Genomic DNA, 17,132 nt, shown 5'->3' on the forward strand with positions numbered 1-17,132 from the left:
CAACGAGTGCCAACACGTAAAGACAAATTGGTTGTGGAAGTCATAAATCTAACTCCAAATTTTCCAGCCTTCAAATGCTAATTTTCGTCTTTTTATACTTTATTAGCAGTTTCATCTCTTATATACTGTGTAAAGTTTTCCCTCCTACTGTGCCAGTATATGGCCACCTACAGGATGATAGCAACGAAAACGTTAACAAACCATTCATTTTTTATACAGAATCACTACAGAGTTTGGAAAAAAATATAAACAAGTTCAAAACAAAATATAAAGAAAGTAATGACGTTCATAACGGTCACGCGATAGTCTACTTTACCAATAACAATCATTTTTTGATTTCGGAAGTCGATGCCGAACCCAAACGACAAGTACCTAAAATGCAAAATGAGAATACTCATACAAGTTTTGATTTGTTCTCACAAGGATTCCCTAAACACTGGGTAGAGTTTTACACCACCGACGTGAATCAAACCCTTGACAAAGCAGGATTCGTAGTACAAACATTGACTGTTGTTAATGATGAATCAGCAAAGGGAGAGATTGCATACTCAAGAGGCATAGCAAACAAGTTCACTTTAGAATACGATATAAGCACCACTTTATTCGAAGGTTTATTTGCTGTTGTTGGTGGCACCCTGGGAGCAGCATTTACTCCAGAGATAACTTTTGCAAAGAGTGCTTCGACATACTATTCTTGTCCCGTAATTAGAGGTAGGACTGCTCAAATTAAAGTGTTCCCCACAACAACCACGCTTAAACCATTGAAGAGAAAAGTGCTTTGGAATGAAGCAAAGCGCAAGTTTATCCCAGATTTAGATTTCGAGAAAAGTGGAAAACTAGCTCTTATATTTTTAACAGGATTAGAAGACGTTGAATGTAGCTATATATGAATGTATCCTAAACAAATAAGTAAAATTTCGAAAAAGAAAAACTGTCATCCGACCGTATTTCTAATCCTTCGTGCTAAATGTTTATTACTCCTCCAAATCTTTCGAATTTTTAAATCCATTCATTTATTTCTTCTCTTTTTTGTTCTTCTCTTTTCTTTACCTTCCTCCATTCAACAAATATTTAGCTAGCATACTAAATTCTTTAGCTTCAGCCTTCAGCTTTCAGCTCCAAAAAAAAAAATAAAGAAGAGACAAGGCAAATCTACTGAATGTTGTCACTTTCTTAGATGTGGACAGATGTGGAAACGCCTTCAGCGGTGTTTTGAACTCTGTCAGCAAAATTCTCGTGGCTTCTGTCACCAAAATTGGTGTGACCGAAACCTGAACCCGAGCCTGAGCCTGAGCCAGAAATGGAGCTGGCACTTGAGCCAATATTGGATCCAATCTTGGAGTCAATTGGGCGAACGTATTGGTCAGAAACTGGTTTGATCACAGTCTTGTAGATGATTTCAGCACCTCCAGTATATGGAAGGCCAATGTACAACAAGAAAATGGTCTTGAACAAGTAGTAGAATGGGATCCAGTACAAGATTGCTTTTGACCAGAATTCAATCACATTCAAGAATGCAAAAACAACCCAATAAGTCAAGATTTGAGTATCGTCTTTCGAAGTTGCAGTTTGCAACGCCAAGATTGAATAGTAACCGGGAACAATAAAGCCGGCAATGTTTGACAACAATTGGCCAACACCACCAAAGTTTAAGAATATCATAAGGAAGTAGACACCAACAAAACCCAAGACCGCATATGATCTTGGAAAGCCGGTTTGTCTTTCAAACTGGGTCAAAATGGAAAGTCCACTAGTGTTCTAAAAAAAAATAATTGGAATTGCTTATGTTAGTAAACTATCGGAGCAGAGAGGGTGATGGATCTATTCAATCACCAACATTTCTAATAAAGTCGTTGAATGTGGTTGAACTTGGTTGTTTATTCTAGCAAAATGTTTAGCGCACCATCACGATTATATAGCAAACTATTCACATACCTTATCGATTTCACTCAAAATTCTTTTGACTTGAACTGGTAATCCTGACATTGTATTTGGTTAACAAATTCTACTGTATCTATTCTGAAAGGGGAGGAATATTAGGTATAACTTTTCTATTTGTTTTCTTGATTTCAATGACTTCTTAATCTTAAGATATGTTCAATTGCCACCAAGAATATAATAATAGTAATAATGGAAAAATAGATAAGCAAGAGAAGAAAGAAGGATTCAAAGAATGAATAATTTTTTGAAATTTCACCACCAGTGTAATGTATTTTTTTTCCCTCACTTTCCCCCCCCCCCCCCCCCACCCCTTCGCTCTAGAGAATTTTATCCAGATAAATGAACATTGGCAAGTGTGGTTCGCAAAGAAAGGTATAGCAATTGAAATATATTATATGCAGGATAACACTATCTTTTTATTTTTATTTTTATTTTTATTTATTTTTTTATTTTTCGGGTTTTTGCAAAGATTACATCATACACCAAAAAAAAGAAGAAAAAATTCATACTTTTTTCATTTTCATCATACATCTTGAATGATAACTTTGAAAGTTTTTGATTACAAGCTTCTTCGTGAGTACTCTTTGAAATAGGAAAATTAGTAAATTTTCTTCTTTTCCAGCTTTATATATATATATATATATATTGTATACTTCACTACTTCACTACTTCACTACTTTACTATTTTTTGGTTTTTGGCTTGGACTTGACACTTCCCTCGAATCCAGCTCTTTTTTTGCCCAGTGCCGCTTTCTTATTAACAACACCAGAGAACTTGCGCAATTTTGGTTGATTCTTTTTCTTGTGTCCTTTAAGACCTTTGCTCTCTTTACGTGCTTTCAAATTCTCTTCTCTTCTTTTAGCTCTGGCTGCAACTGTGTCCTTAACTACTTGTTTTCTGTCTCTCCATTCAATTTCACTCTTTAGTTTCTTTTTCTCCTTTCTCTTTAATGCTTTCTTCAAAAGTTTCTCATCATCCTTGACCTTAATACCTTCAGCCTGGTTAAGCACCCTTTGCCACTTATCCTTCTTATCCTGTTGTTCTCGCTCCTCTGGTGTCATTGACGCCAACTTTAATTTCTTCTTTTCCAATTTTTTCAAATGGGCCTTGATGTCATTGTTGGCAGGTCCTTTTTGCTTCTTCTTATCAGCAGATCTTCGAAGATTGGTCAAGTCCGAGGTTACTTGTGACCCATCTTGAAATGCAATGTTTCCAAACATTACAGAATGAGCATTAGCGCCATTTTTTTCGCCTTCTCCATCATCGTCGTCATTGATATCTGAAAAGTCCGAGTTGTCAGAATTATTCTCGTCATCCTCCATTTCTTCCAATTTACGTTTTTGTTGCTTGGACAATTCCACTTTCCTCTTTCGCTCTGCCAAAATTTGTTCTCTAGATTGTGGGGCGCCTTGTGTTTTTGTACCAACAGCCTTCCTTTTTTCTCGCAAGCTATTGATTTTCGATTCCAATCTTTCCCTCAACTCATTCAATTTCTTCTGCTTTGCTTCTTGCTCCTCCGGTGTCAACAGTCGTGATTTGGATTTTCCAGCAGCGCCGGCAGCAGCATTATTTCGAAGCCCTTGTTTTGCGTAGCTCTCATTCGCAATTTCATTCCCGTCATCATCAAATATCATCTGCTCGTCGTTATTCATCAAATTTTCGTCATTATCATGATCATCATGATCATCTTCTTCAACGCTATCCTCTTCGACATCTACATCTCCAGACTCATTTTCTTCATCATCATCATTTTCTTCATTCCCAACATTCTCAACATCCTCTTCCTCTTCTTCTTTACTCTCTATTCTATGCAAAGATTTGCGTCGCTCATTTTGCCCACTTTGCCCATTGCTTTGTTGCTGGACACGCTTGGATCGATTTTCCATCACATCTTTGGCACTGGCATGTGCATTATTAGTTTCATCAGCTGTACTCTTTGAATTCGGATTGAATTTTGCTCGCTTATTCTGGTTCTTCTCTTCCTTGGACTTTTTCTTTTGTTGCCACTGATCCTGTGTGGCATCATCATAAAAGTATTTGGCAGGTATCAAGGACAAAAGCCCATCGAAGGCTGTTGAATGTTCTTTTAGACGTTCCTTAAAAAAAAAAACAAAAGGTATTTGTTAGTATTCTTGCACTCTTTGTCAATGTTAGCTATATTGAAAAAAAAATAAAGCTCAAAAGAACAACATACTTCTAAGGTATTACTCATTGCTACTGCTGTAATGACAAATCTGATTCAACAAGCGGTGTTCAAAGATATTCAAAGAATCTGTTTTCCTATCAGAAGAGTGTAGAAGCAGAAGCAAAAGCAGAAGCAGAAACAGAAGCATAAGCGATGCTCATTATCTAATTTTTTCTTTTTTCTTTTGTCTTACTCAAAAGAGATGCTTTCCTTTAATTTTAATTCTAATTTTAATTTTAATTCTAATTTTAATTTTAATTCTAATTTTAATTTTAATTTTTTTTTTTTTTTTTTTTTTATTTCGTTAATGTTCTTTTTCTTTTTTGCAACTTTGTTTATTAACTAGTGCTTGTCTCTGCAAAGAGCATAACTACCAAATTAAAACACTCAAGAGACGTAGTAACTATAGCATTCGTAGTAGTGGATATGCAATTACGGAAGTAGATGATACGATGGAGTATAGACTCTTTATCGACTCAGTTCATGCATTGGACAAAGGAGGGTGTGATGAACCAGGCTTTATAGGTGAGGATCTAGCCAGCCTTATTAACAAGGGTCGTGCACTTTACATAATCGAATTGCGCGGTTTTCAAAATTACCAACGAAGTTTGAAGTCAGTGGAGATACGAAGATAGAGAGAGAAAAAAAAAGGGTAAAACAAAGAGAGAGAGTGAGAGTGAGAGAGAGGATATATGTGTGTGCATACAAGTGTGAGTAAGTGAAATTGAGACATTCAGGATCACAACAACTATAGCAACGACAATTACTATTACAACCACAACCACAACAACCACAACCACAACCACAACCACAACAATATATAAACATGTCAGGAACATCTCAGCACCTGCTTATTGCTGATTATTTGATTCTTTCCTTACCACAGTCAGCGCATGCCGAAGAATGGTTAGAACAATCTTTAAACAATGGTAAGCAACCATTGTACAAGTTGAAAATTCCAGATTTCCAGAGTGGCACTTTGGACTCCTTGGTGCAAGAAAGCGAGGAGTTGAGCAAAATTGATCAGCAGTTGGGTGGCTCAGTTTCCAAAGTTGTGGAGATTTTGAACTCCGTGAGCGAGTCCAAGTCAAACTCAAACTCGTCACGCACAATCCAATCGAGATCTGTTTTTGACTATGTTCAAAATTTCCAATGGAATACCTCGAAGTATCGTCTAGACAAACCAATTAGTCAGTTGGTGAAGATTATCTCAAGTGAAGCCGTAACATTGGACAGCGATGTTCGTTCTACTTTTCAAAATTACCAAACGGCAAAATCCAATTTCTTGGCAGCTGATAGGAAGAGAAATGGGGACTTGTCAATCAAGTCGCTCCACGAGATTGTCAAGCCAGAGCAGTTTGTTTTGGACTCGGAAAACTTGGTCACCATTCTAATTGCTGTGCCAAACAATTTAGTTTCCGAGTTTAAAAACAAATATGAAACACTAACACAGTTTGTAATACCCAGATCCGCCGAGGCGATTGCAAAGGATCTGGAGTTTACCTTGTTTACAGTTACACTTTTCAAGAAGTTTCAGCAAGAGTTTATCAACAATGCACGCGAACAAAAGTGGCACCCACGTACTGATTTTGTTTACAGCGAAGAAACCTTGAATAACTTGAGAAAAGAGTTTGATATCACAAAGGCCACCGAGTCCAAGCTGAAGAATGAGGTAATCAGATTGAGCAAAACCGCATACCTGGACATTGTTGCGTGCTGGTTTCATATCAAAGTCATCCGTGTTTACGTTGAAGCTGTTCTTAGATACGGTTTACCACCACAATTCGATAACTACTTGATCAAATTTGAAGGCAGTAACCTCAAGAACCTTGGAAAGGCCAAGAAAGAGTTGGTTGAAAAATTCGGTTACTTGGGAGGTGATGGATACTCAACAAACTCTAATTTACACGAGTATGCTTCATTGGTTGATTCGGATTATGAACCGTTTGTTCTTTACAACTTTGAGGTTGTTTAATAAGAGGGTCTTGGACACATAAAAAGAAATGGGACCAAGCATCGGTTTGATTATTATTCTCGCCGTTGCTCATTATTCTATTTTTTTTTTTGTCTTTTTGGTTCTTTTCTCTTACTTACGTTTTCTGAGACAATAATGGCCCAGGTGGTCGGTATAAATCATGCCAGACAATAGAGTTAACATGTATACGTTATACACACGCATATTTATATATGTTAAATATACATAACTGCATTTTTGTGCAATAACTTGCCATATATATATATATATAATATATATATATATATATAAATTAGTAGCCTTGACCGACAAGTTTTTGTTTACATAAATCTGTATGATTAAATTTAAACTGCAAACTGATCTAAGAAAGATCTGAGTAGAAACACTTTGCTAAAACTATATTACAAGTTTTTACCGCGGTTAGGAATGTACCCTACAAAAAACAATGTGAAATCGAACTAGGCAAGCTGACACATGAATACAACAACTTTTTCAGTAACACCTTTTTTTAACAAAGGAAATAGACTTTTAGGAGATCAAAACGTGTGATTGTAAATTTTTTATATTTACTTATTGTTAGTGTGTTTTTCTCACACATTTATTTCCGTTTAAATGAGCCTTTCCACAAGCTTCTTTTACAGCTCGTCTCGCACATTCTTCATCCTTAATACAACTTTTTTTTTGTTGTTTCCGCGGGGCAATTACCACATTTGGCAAAACCCGCTAAGAGCATTATATATAGCAACTCATTTTTTTTCTCATCACCTTGTTCATCATCTTGATCTTCATCTTGATCTTCTTATCCCGTTACATTATATAGTTTTTTTTTGTTTTTTTTGGGAGAAAAGACAAGACCCTTTTTTCTTTTCTTTTCTTCTTATACAAATTGCGTTGTTCAAAGTGATTCAATTCCATTACCAAAAATGTCTAGTCCAGTATTGAAACATATCAAGAACCATAACCTTTTCCAAACAAAGCCATTCATTAACAATGAGTTTGTTGAATCCAAGTCGGGAAAGACTTTCAAAGTTATTAACCCAGCCACCGAAGAAGTGATTGCAGAGTTACCCGAGCAAACTCCCGAGGAGATTGATGAAGTAATCAAGCTTACAGCTGAAGCGTTCAAAACTTTCAGAAAGACAAACCCATATGACCGTTCCAAAATGTTGCGCAAATTGTATGACTTGATGATTGAAAATTTGGATGATTTGGCCACCATAATTACATTGGAGAATGGTAAATGTTTGACCGATGCCAAAGGCGAGATCAAATATGCTGCTAGTTACTTTGAATGGTTTAGTGAGGAGGCCAAGAGAGTTTATGGTGATACTATCCAACCATCAAACCCAAATAACAAAATTATCACTTATAAGCAGCCTGTTGGTGCAGTGGGTCTCTTGTGTCCATTCAATTTCCCAAGTGCAATGGGTGCTAGAAAGGCAGCACCTGCTTGGGCCGTGGGGTGTACATGTATTTTGAAGCCGGATGGACAAACACCACTTAGTTCTTTGGCATTGGCTTACTTGGCTAAAGAGGCTGGATTTCCTCCTGGTGCTTTCAATGTTGTGTTGGCCTCAGTCGAGTCTACACCAATGGTAGGTACAAAAATCTGCGAGTCTCCAAGTATAAAAAAGGTTAGTTTTACAGGAAGCACTGGCGTTGGTAAATTATTGGTGAAGCAAAGCTCGCTGACACTTAAAAAGTTGTCCATGGAACTTGGTGGAAATGCACCAATTGTTGTATTTGACGATGCGGATTTAGACTTGGCCGTTGAGCAATCTGTTGCGTCGAAATTTAGGTCCTTGGGCCAAACATGTGTTTGTGCCAATAGATTGTATGTACAAGAAGGTGTTTATGACAAATTTTGTGAAAAGTTTGCCGAAAAAGTTAAGCTGTTCAAGATTGGAAATGGGTTGGATGAAGGCGTTACACACGGTTGTTTAATCAACACCAAGGCTATTGAGAAAGTGGAAGATCACATTGAAGATGCGATAAAGAAAGGTGCCCAGGTTTTGGTAAAGGGTGGGAAATTGCCTGAACTCGGAAAACATTTTTATGCTCCAACTGTTTTGAAAGATGTGCAACAAGACTCAAAGGTTTTGCACGAAGAGACTTTTGGTCCCTTGGGAGCTATTGCCAAGTTCTCTACAAAGGAAGAAGTCTTGGAATTGTGTAACGACACTCCATACGGATTAGCCTCGTACGTGTTTGCACAAAACATCAATACTATCTGGTACATGTCTGAGTACTTGGAGGCAGGAATGGTGAGTGTCAATACTGGTTTGTTTACTGATGCATCAATGCCATTTGGCGGTATCAAGGAGTCCGGGTTCGGCAGAGAGGGATCACTTTACGGTATTGATGACTATACTGTCCTCAAATCCATCACATTGGGAAACGTTTATAACTAGAATTATGTCTAGACTATAGAGAGAAGAAATGCAGGGGAGGTGAATGTATTTTATTATTATTGTTATTATTATTGTTATTATTATTGTTATTATTATTATTATTATTATTATTTTTTTTTTTTTTTTGAATAAGAAAATGTAGATATGAAATGAAAAGAATTAGAAACAAGCAACGCATATACTTGAATAGATTCTAAAGTTTTATTTACTTATTTATTTATTTATTTATTTCAATTTTTGTAATTCTACTTTTTAAACTAGTTTTTATCTTTTTCTATATTTTATAATTATCTCTTTAGTTATCGACTTGGATTTGGATTTAGATTTGGATTTGGATTTGGATTTGGATTTGGATTTGGATTTGGATTTGGATTTGGATTTGGATTTGGATTTGGATTTGGATTTGGATTTGGATTTGGATTTGGATTTGGATTTAAATTTGTGTTTGCTCTTTCTTGATGTATATTTCCAAATCTATTCTTCTTTCTTCTTTCATTTTTTTTTTTTTTTGGTTTTTGTCATTTGAATCTAAACATCTTTATACTTTTTAACAAATGCTTTGTGGAAATCGCTCCAGTGCTCGATCCATTCTTTTCCAGGGGGCAAGAATGTGGTTCTTAAATGGAAAGTGTCAGGTTTCTGGCCAAATCCGTTTCCAGGAACACAGCATATACCCGTATTTTCCAACAACTCGATACAATATACGTCATCGATAAGCAAATTGGAGTTTCTGGCTCTTGAGAATAGTTTGTGGTACTTTGTTGGGTCAAAGTCCAAACGGGGGAATATGTACATTGCTCCTTCTGGCTTGTCTACTGCGATATCCTCCATTCCGGTAAATGCCTCATAGAGGTAATTGGCTCTCTCTTTCAAGTCGTCAAATATTTCGCCTGTTTCCTGTTTGTACAAGTCATACGACTCGTCGCCTTTTCTTGGTGGGTTAATCATGAGTTCCACCATGGCTTGTCCCGAAACGGGTGAGCACAAGTTGATGGATGCCAACTTGAATATGACATCTTTTACATCGTCGCTAAAGCCCACCAATTCCATGTAGCCACCACGTTGGCCACATTCTCCACTAACACCTTTTGAAGTTGAGTGCAATGAAGCCAACTGTACATTTTTATACAGGTTGTAGTCTTTTTCGAGTAGTTCTCCCAATACGCGTTTGAATGAGATGAATTTCTTGCCGTCAAAGACGTTTTCTTGGTACACTTCGTCGGCAATCAAGACAATGCCGTGTTCGGCACAGATATCAATCAAGGCCTTCATTTCGTCGCGGGCCAAGACAGCGCCGGTGGGGTTACCGGGGTTGATAACCACAAGTGCCTTTATATTGACTCCTTGGGATTTGTTTTGGGTAATCAATTGACGAATCTCTTCGTGGTTTGTAGCCCATTGGTTTGATTCGTCCAAGTAGTATCCAATAGGTTTTGCATCATTCAAGGCGATGCTTGCAGTGTACAATGGGTATTGTGGGATGGGGATTAGAAAGCCAGATTGCTGGTCTTTTGACAATATTTGCAACAAGTATGAGACTGCGGTTGATGCGCCCGAGGTCAAAAAAATGTTGTTAGCGTTTGCCGGGAGAGTGCCATTGTCTCTCTCTGTGATAAAGTTTGCAATTGATTGTCTGATAAAAGGGGAGCCTTGGGAGTGTGAGTATGCGCCGAGGGAGCCAATATTGTCCAATATTGTTTTGGCTCTTTTTTGAACGTCTTGGGGGAAATCGACATTCATGTCTAGCAAGTTTGGGTACTGCAAGATTGACATAACTTGTCTATACCAGGTCAATGGTTTTTGGTCCAACTGTTGGGGGTTTCCGATATTGGCATTGATGATTTTGCTAAATGGGAGGCCGTGGTCGACGGGGTTTTTCTTAATTATTTCCAGGAGTCCATCGGCAATGATTGGTATCTTGCCTCTTACTGCGTACTTTGCCTCCACTGTTTGTTGGTTTATGTCTTTTATGGAGAGTTTTTGTGCTGGTTCAAAGGAGGAGTAAAAGCGATATAACCTTTGGACTGTTTCTGGTTTGGCGTACAAGTTGGATAATGTAGCAGTGCTGGCCATGGTGCTGTAGTAGTTGTAGTTGTAGTTGTAGTTGTAGTTGTAGTTGTTGGTAAATAAGTGTTTGCTGGAAACACAAATTCTGCTTCGAGGAGCAGCAGGACTAGCAGTATTGGAGATAGATCTTAGCATGTCTTTATATAAATTAGGACGGAAAGAACAAAGGAAGGAACAAAGGAAGGTGAATGTGAGTAGAATGTGGAGAGTGGAGATAAGCGGAGGAATATGCAATGGTCACCTAACCCACAAATGTTGAAAAGAAAAAAAAATAAAAATAAAAATAAAATGAAAATAATAAATTAAATGAATGTTATTGCTTTATCAAAAGATCGGCAAAGACTCTTGATTGAGTTCTAATTGTAATGGGAAAATCCTCTTGCTAACAAGAAACAAACAAACAAACAAACAAACAAACAAACAAACAAGCAAAAAGAGAGAGGTGAAAAAGGTGAAAATGGTGAAAAACAGTGAAAAAGTGAAAAAGGTGAAAAAGGTGAAAAAGGTGAATAATTTATAAAAGAAGTGATTTGTCGAATACCCGAAAGAATGTCTCTCGCATAAAACTCCAATTCTTTATTCTTATTGTCATTCTCGTTTTTTTTTTTTTCGTCTTTGTTATCTTTTTCTTTGACTCGCAATCAGTGCTACAAATTGAAATTTGGGTTTTTTTGTTTTAAATTTTTTTTTAATTTTTTTGTTACTAGCTCCACTTGTTATCTATTGCCGTTTATACATGAGAGTTCTCAATATGTTAGTTGTGTTTCTGCACACGACCAACATAGTGTTGGTGTTGGATAATGATAAGTCTTTTTTGAAAAATTGTATATAATATAATAATGTGAGAAGAAGTCAATAAACTTATTATGAGTCAATGGTGTTGGTACTGCTGGTGTTGGAGTTGTGTGTGTGTGTGTGGCAGAAGTGTATTTGATCCTCGGAACGGAAATTAAATGCCGACTCAGTTAAAGGGTTTTTTTTTTTTTTTCACTAAGACAATAGTACTATTTACAATTTTTTTGTATTCACTAATTTCTTTGTGTTAGTTAGTGTTCTTCTCCAGTTTTATTGTGTGTGATGGACAATAACTTCCGTCTCATACAGTTCCTTTATATTTGTTTTTTTTATTTTATTTTTATTTTATTTTCTTTTTTGGCTATTACTTATTAGACAAAAAGAGGAGAAGCAGCTAGAAAGGTAGAAGTAGTAGTAGAAGAAGTAGTAGAAGAAGTAGTAGACAAAGAAGATGATGGTTGTAAAATTGGTGGAAGAAAAAAAAAGAGACATAATGCGCTGAGTATATGCAAATGAAAAGGCTAAGCACACTGATCGATGGGGCAAGCGTAGGAGGAGGAGGGAGGGGAGAATAACATTTGGTAGTTTTGGTAGATTTGGTAGTTTTGGTAGTATTGGTAGTTTATCTGCTAAGTGGAAGAGAGAAGAAAAAAAAAAATCAAGAGAGCATCAAAAAAAAAAAGAAAGGAAAAATGCGGGGTCAACATATTAAAAGAAAAAATAAGAGAAAATACAAAAAAACAAAAAGTAAATGCTTCGTTCGCGTTTTCTTCAAATTTCTGTTTTCTGTTTTTTTTTTTCTTTTTTCTTTTTTCTCTGTTACTCGTTACTCGTTGCTAGTTGCTGTTAGTCTTTTAATTTAGTCTTTTAGTCTTCTTGTTCTTTAGTGGTAGTTTTTAATCTTTAATTTTTTTTTTTGTTTGTGGTTGCTGCTGGTAGCTCATCTCTGCATTACAGTGCATGAGTTTGTGGGGGTAGTACATCCTCTTGTGTTTATTTTTTATTTTTTATTTTTTATTTTTTAAATGTATTCATTTTTATGAGTGTGGGAACGGTAGCGCAATATTAATAGTACAAATGCTGCCTTAGTTGGTAGCTCTCTTTGCAAACAAACAAACAAAAAAGCAATAGTAGTAGTAGTAGTCATCATCATCATCATCATCATTATAAGTTTATTACACTTTGTAACATTCTAAAGGTCTCATTTTGCTGTTGTTGTTGTTGTTGTCGCGTGCACTGTATACACTATACAATCCAAAAAAAAATAACAACAACACTTTATTCTCATTCTTGTAAGAAAAAAGATATATTAGATCACGTGATTTTATCTACACTATGTTATCTATGCAAAACTACATTTTGCAAAGCATATAACAACATAAATGAATGAAGATAATACAATAAAATAAGAGAATCAATATAGTCACAGTTTTTTTATTTTTGAAAACATCAATCTTAATACAACACCTGTTTTAATCCACCTAAACTTCCCCTTCCCCTCTTTAATTTTTTTTTCTTGCTGTTTCTTGCTGTTTCTTGCTGTTTTGGTTTAAAACGTCTCAAATGTAACAGCAAAATTTTTTTACCTATGATAACTTGGTATGAGGCAGAAGTGCGTAGCAAACAGATGTAATATTGTTTATTGGTGTAAGGGCAGGGGAGGGGTTTTTTTGTTTTTTGGCAGGATACTCTTGGTCTAGACTTTGGATCAGATCAGGAGGTTTTTTTTTTTTCTTCTTTTTTTTTTTTGATTGCTGCACTTACTGCTAGGAGAAGAGATTGTTTGTGTTTGTGTGTGTTTGTGTGGAAGTGTGTTTGTGTGTGAAAGTGTATGTGTTTGTTTGTTTGTTTGTGTTTGTGTTTAAGCTCCCTTTCTTTTTTTTTAAGGGGCAAAGAATGCTTTTTTTTTTCTTTTTTTTTTTTTTGGGGGGGGGGGGGGGGGAAGGTGACTGCAAAGAGAGATACTTGAGATGTTCCAGCTATCGTCACGTTATTGCTTCCTCATTGCCTCCCCCTCTTCTTCTTCTTCTTCCTCTTCTTCTTCCTCTTCCTCTACTCCTTGAGTTGCTCTTCTCCATTTCGAAACTTGGTTTACACATCAACGTATACTTACAAAAAGTACACTATCTAATTATTGTTTATAGAAAAGAAAAACAAATACTATTTGAAGCACAAGTGGAAACATATTCATACTTATACGTACCCATATCTACAACTATATATACATTATTTATACATTGATATATCTACATCTTTTGGACAAGAAGAAAGACCAATAAAAAGAAAATAGTCAGATTTAAACATTAAACATTAGACACATAAAATTATCTTCGCCCCGCCCCCCCCTTTATTTTTCTATTGTCCTAGTTGCAACAAACAAAGGCCTTAAAGAAGTTAACAGCAATAGATAATATAAACAGGTTGATGTAACTTATTCAACAAGAAAGAAGAAGAATCAAATAAAAAGAGAAAAAGCGAAAAAAAAACAACAACAACAGAAAGAAAGACAAAAAAAAACACAAGGCACGCTTCAATGTCAATATCACCCACAACATCAAGACCGTCAACACCTTCTAGACCAGCATCTAGAAAATGCTCATTGGCAATTGAGTCTCCCACAACAGATTGCACCGGCAACAACCCACTAAAAGCATTTCTTATCTACAGCAATGATAATGACCATAACAGCAACAACAAAGGTATCAGTAGTAGAAGTAGCAGCAGCAGCAGCAGCAGCAGCAGCAGCAGTAGTACTAATAGTCATAGTCATAGTAGTCATGCAAATAACTCTGATGTCACTAATTTGCAGCCAGAATCTAATATAGAAACTTCAATACGCTTACTGACTGATGACGACAAGACTTCAAAAAAGGGGCCCTTTCCTCAAAATTCGCAACTACAACACCATTATGCTGCTCTGAGAAGCAGAAGTAGCCACAACGACTCCAATGACTTCAAAAACTTTAACAACTTTAACAACTTTAACAACTGCAGCAATACTACAAAGAAGAAAAACAATACCCACAATATCAAAAGACCCCAGCTAGCTAAATGCGCCTCAGTACCCAGCTTCAAATACGACCATTTGTTTGATAACAATAATTATTATTACCATAATCAGCCCCATTTCCATTATGGCAATCGACGAATATCAATTTGCGATTTAGACAATTTCTCAGAGGAGATTGATTTGTACAAGGATAACTGCTCGTTTATGGAAAGAGAAAGAGAAAACAACAACAACAACATGAACAACAACAAGAACAGGAACAAACAAGAAGATGAGACTAGAAATAGTCATGCAAGACTAGTTGATGACAATTGGCCAAATATGTATGAATTAGATACTGCATTGAATGATCACACCGAGTACTACTATAAAGACAACGATGACACAAGTAGACGCAACAGTGTCAAATCAGACAGCGACACATTGAAAATGGACTCCAACACACCAAAACAACTACATCACGATTTCCATTCAAGAAATCACCGGAGACGGAAATCTATTGCATTGAAATTCGAGGAGCCAAAAATCCTATAGTTGAGAATTGACCAAACTGACTACTTGCCTTCCTCCTTCCTCTTCGTTCTTTCTTTTGGTTTATATATATATATATATGTATATGTAAATGTATATGTAAATGTATATGTATATGTATATGCAAATGTATATGTATATAAAAATTTTACAATTTTACAAATTCAAAACAATAAAGTACAGTACTGGATTTCTCTCTATTGCGTGCCAAAATATAAACTATCTATAAATCTGTGTCTAAAGTGCCAGTGGCTATCCAAGAACCCTTCTGTATTATACCATGGAAGACACCCATTGTTGCTTTTTGGGTCCAACTTGCTTGGATCCATGGTTGATAGTTTCCCAATAACAATCTTGACATTGGGGAACACATTGATAATCCTCCTAATACCAATTTCAGTAGACAAGTACGTGACCAATATAATATCCTCTTCTCTCACTTTATGATCTATAAGCACTTGAATGGCCATTATCGCTCCTGCACCACTTATAACTTGCGAGTCAAACAACATAATCTTGCCAATATCACCAACATTACTAGGTAAACTCTCGTAATGCAACTGCGGCTCGCCCGTAGTAGAGTCACTCTGAATCAACATCTTGCCTATAGTCAACTCTGCAAATGACTTTTTAAGAGACCACATAAAACAATCTCCACTTCTTATAATGTTAATAGCCACAATTTGCTTTTGAACAAACTGGACTCCGTCATACTTGTATCCTTCTGTTGTCGTAATCTGCAGCGGTTTCGCAGTGACAAAATAGTTTTGTTGAGCAAACTCAATCAAGAGCCCACACATCCGATTGAAATAAAATATAAAATCATTCATCAGAGTATCCTTGTTGAAAAGGATCGAGTTTATACCTTTCACCTGATTCGTTGGAGCCAAAATACCGATATTCGCATGGTCATCCACATTAAACTCCATATTGATGCCCAAGTTTTTCAAATTTTGTAAATGTCTCGCACTCTTCATTGCCAACTGATTCTTGATATGCTTGATCATCAACTCAATAGCAATCGTGTTATCCAACCCACGTGGAATTACAACATCAGCATTTCTCATGGTGGGGTTTAAAAACTTCACCGCATTGGGTTTAACAAAACCATCCCATTGCTTCATTGCCCCTTCAAGATCTCTGCCTCTATACAAAATATCTCTGGTTAGTCTTCTTGCTAAACATACATCCAAATCCGTATCCACATAGATCTTCAAGTCCATCATCGATAACAATCTCTCGTCATACAATGCATAAAGACCCTCTAGGATCACTACATTGGCACCATATATAGTGTTTGTTCTTTCTAATCTCGCATGCTTGGCAAACGAGTAGCAGGGTATTGTGGCTTTTCTTCCCTGTTTCAAATTTTCCACTACTTCCACTATGGCATCGATATCCAATGAATCTGGAGTATCAAAATCATAATCATTGGCAAATGCTCGTTTGCTTTGCTCCGGTGTCAAACTCTTGTAAAAATTATCAAACGAAAGCAACACAGTCCATGGTTGGTTTATACCTTGGATAATTTGCTGCGATATCGAAGTCTTACCACTGCCCGAATTACCGGCAATCCCGATAATATATGGTTCGGTCCAGGGTGGAATATAAGATGGGTTCTTGAGCGGCGTTTTGGTTAAAGTGGAGTTGACACTAGCTGTAGCACTAGCTGTAACACTATTGACTTGACTAGTAGACTTGTTGTAATCACTCATGTTTGACTTTGGTCTAAGAAGATTTTTGTTGCTGGGAGTGCTAAGTTGCGGAGATGGAGAAACAAGCAGTGGCAGTGTAGTAGTTGATTTCAGTGCAGATGGAAGCGGAGACTCGGAACTAGCCACTCCCAGACAAGAGTTATTTAAATCTGTACGCAAAGTACTTTCACCTCCATCATTGTTACCATTGTTATTATCATCGGCGATTGCACATGATTCGTCAATGGTGAGTTCATCAACTGAGTTTGTTACACCCGAGATGAGTTGATGAGATGAGCGAGAAGTATTGTTATCGTGAAAATCAGCCGGAACCAAATTATCCGTGGACAGACTGATGAAGGAGGAGTCTTCATCAACAAAGGGAGAAATCCGTGAAGACCGTCTCTTGTTCATTTGAGACATTCTTTCTCTGCTTCTATGCTGTGGAGAAACTAAGGACGTAGGGGGGGGTGGTGGGAATTAAGGAGAGAATCTCGGTGTAGATGTGTATCCCTGGTCTAT

The 17,132-nt window shown here is 36.7% G+C and overlaps 8 protein-coding genes across 8 annotated transcripts; 4 read left to right on the plus strand and 4 right to left on the minus strand. All coding sequences in view use genetic code 12, as the record gives it.

Moving 5' to 3' along the window:
• Nucleotides 1-74: 74 nt before the first annotated feature.
• PVL30_003476 (uncharacterized protein) lies at nt 75-890 on the plus strand (the record flags this gene model as incomplete). The annotated part of the gene is made up of 1 exon (XM_001526020.1): nt 75-890. The coding sequence occupies one exon, from the start codon at nt 75-77 to the stop codon at nt 888-890; it is 816 nt and encodes a 271-aa protein (XP_001526070.2).
• A 283-nt stretch (nt 891-1,173) lies between these two features.
• YOP1 (ER membrane protein DP1/Yop1) lies at nt 1,174-1,986 on the minus strand (the record flags this gene model as incomplete). The annotated part of the gene is made up of 2 exons (XM_001526021.2): nt 1,174-1,758; nt 1,936-1,986. 2 exons carry the CDS (start codon nt 1,984-1,986, stop codon nt 1,174-1,176), a joined length of 636 nt encoding a protein of 211 aa, XP_001526071.2.
• A 636-nt stretch (nt 1,987-2,622) lies between these two features.
• On the minus strand, nt 2,623-4,154 carry PVL30_003478 (uncharacterized protein; the record flags this gene model as incomplete). The annotated part of the gene is made up of 2 exons (XM_001526022.2): nt 2,623-4,038; nt 4,137-4,154. 2 exons carry the CDS (start codon nt 4,152-4,154, stop codon nt 2,623-2,625), a joined length of 1,434 nt encoding a protein of 477 aa, XP_001526072.2.
• Nucleotides 4,155-4,953: 799 nt separating this feature from the next.
• VMA5 (Vacuolar ATP synthase subunit C) lies at nt 4,954-6,102 on the plus strand (the record flags this gene model as incomplete). Its single annotated transcript, XM_001526023.1, has 1 exon — nt 4,954-6,102. One exon carries the CDS (start codon nt 4,954-4,956, stop codon nt 6,100-6,102), a length of 1,149 nt encoding a protein of 382 aa, XP_001526073.2.
• Nucleotides 6,103-7,025: 923 nt separating this feature from the next.
• On the plus strand, nt 7,026-8,513 carry UGA2 (succinate semialdehyde dehydrogenase NADP+ linked; the record flags this gene model as incomplete). The annotated part of the gene is made up of 1 exon (XM_001526024.1): nt 7,026-8,513. The coding sequence occupies one exon, from the start codon at nt 7,026-7,028 to the stop codon at nt 8,511-8,513; it is 1,488 nt and encodes a 495-aa protein (XP_001526074.2).
• Nucleotides 8,514-9,041: 528 nt separating this feature from the next.
• On the minus strand, nt 9,042-10,715 carry ALT1 (alanine transaminase; the record flags this gene model as incomplete). Its single annotated transcript, XM_001526025.1, has 1 exon — nt 9,042-10,715. One exon carries the CDS (start codon nt 10,713-10,715, stop codon nt 9,042-9,044), a length of 1,674 nt encoding a protein of 557 aa, XP_001526075.2.
• Nucleotides 10,716-13,908: 3,193 nt separating this feature from the next.
• Nucleotides 13,909-14,919, plus strand: PVL30_003482 (uncharacterized protein; the record flags this gene model as incomplete). Its single annotated transcript, XM_001526026.1, has 1 exon — nt 13,909-14,919. One exon carries the CDS (start codon nt 13,909-13,911, stop codon nt 14,917-14,919), a length of 1,011 nt encoding a protein of 336 aa, XP_001526076.2.
• Nucleotides 14,920-15,113: 194 nt separating this feature from the next.
• URK1 (Uridine kinase) lies at nt 15,114-17,024 on the minus strand (the record flags this gene model as incomplete). The annotated part of the gene is made up of 1 exon (XM_001526027.2): nt 15,114-17,024. The coding sequence occupies one exon, from the start codon at nt 17,022-17,024 to the stop codon at nt 15,114-15,116; it is 1,911 nt and encodes a 636-aa protein (XP_001526077.2).
• Nucleotides 17,025-17,132: the final 108 nt, after the last annotated feature.

This window comes from Lodderomyces elongisporus, chromosome 4 (genome assembly GCF_030384665.1).
Source record: "Lodderomyces elongisporus chromosome 4, complete sequence".
NCBI lineage: Eukaryota > Fungi > Ascomycota > Pichiomycetes > Serinales > Debaryomycetaceae > Lodderomyces > Lodderomyces elongisporus.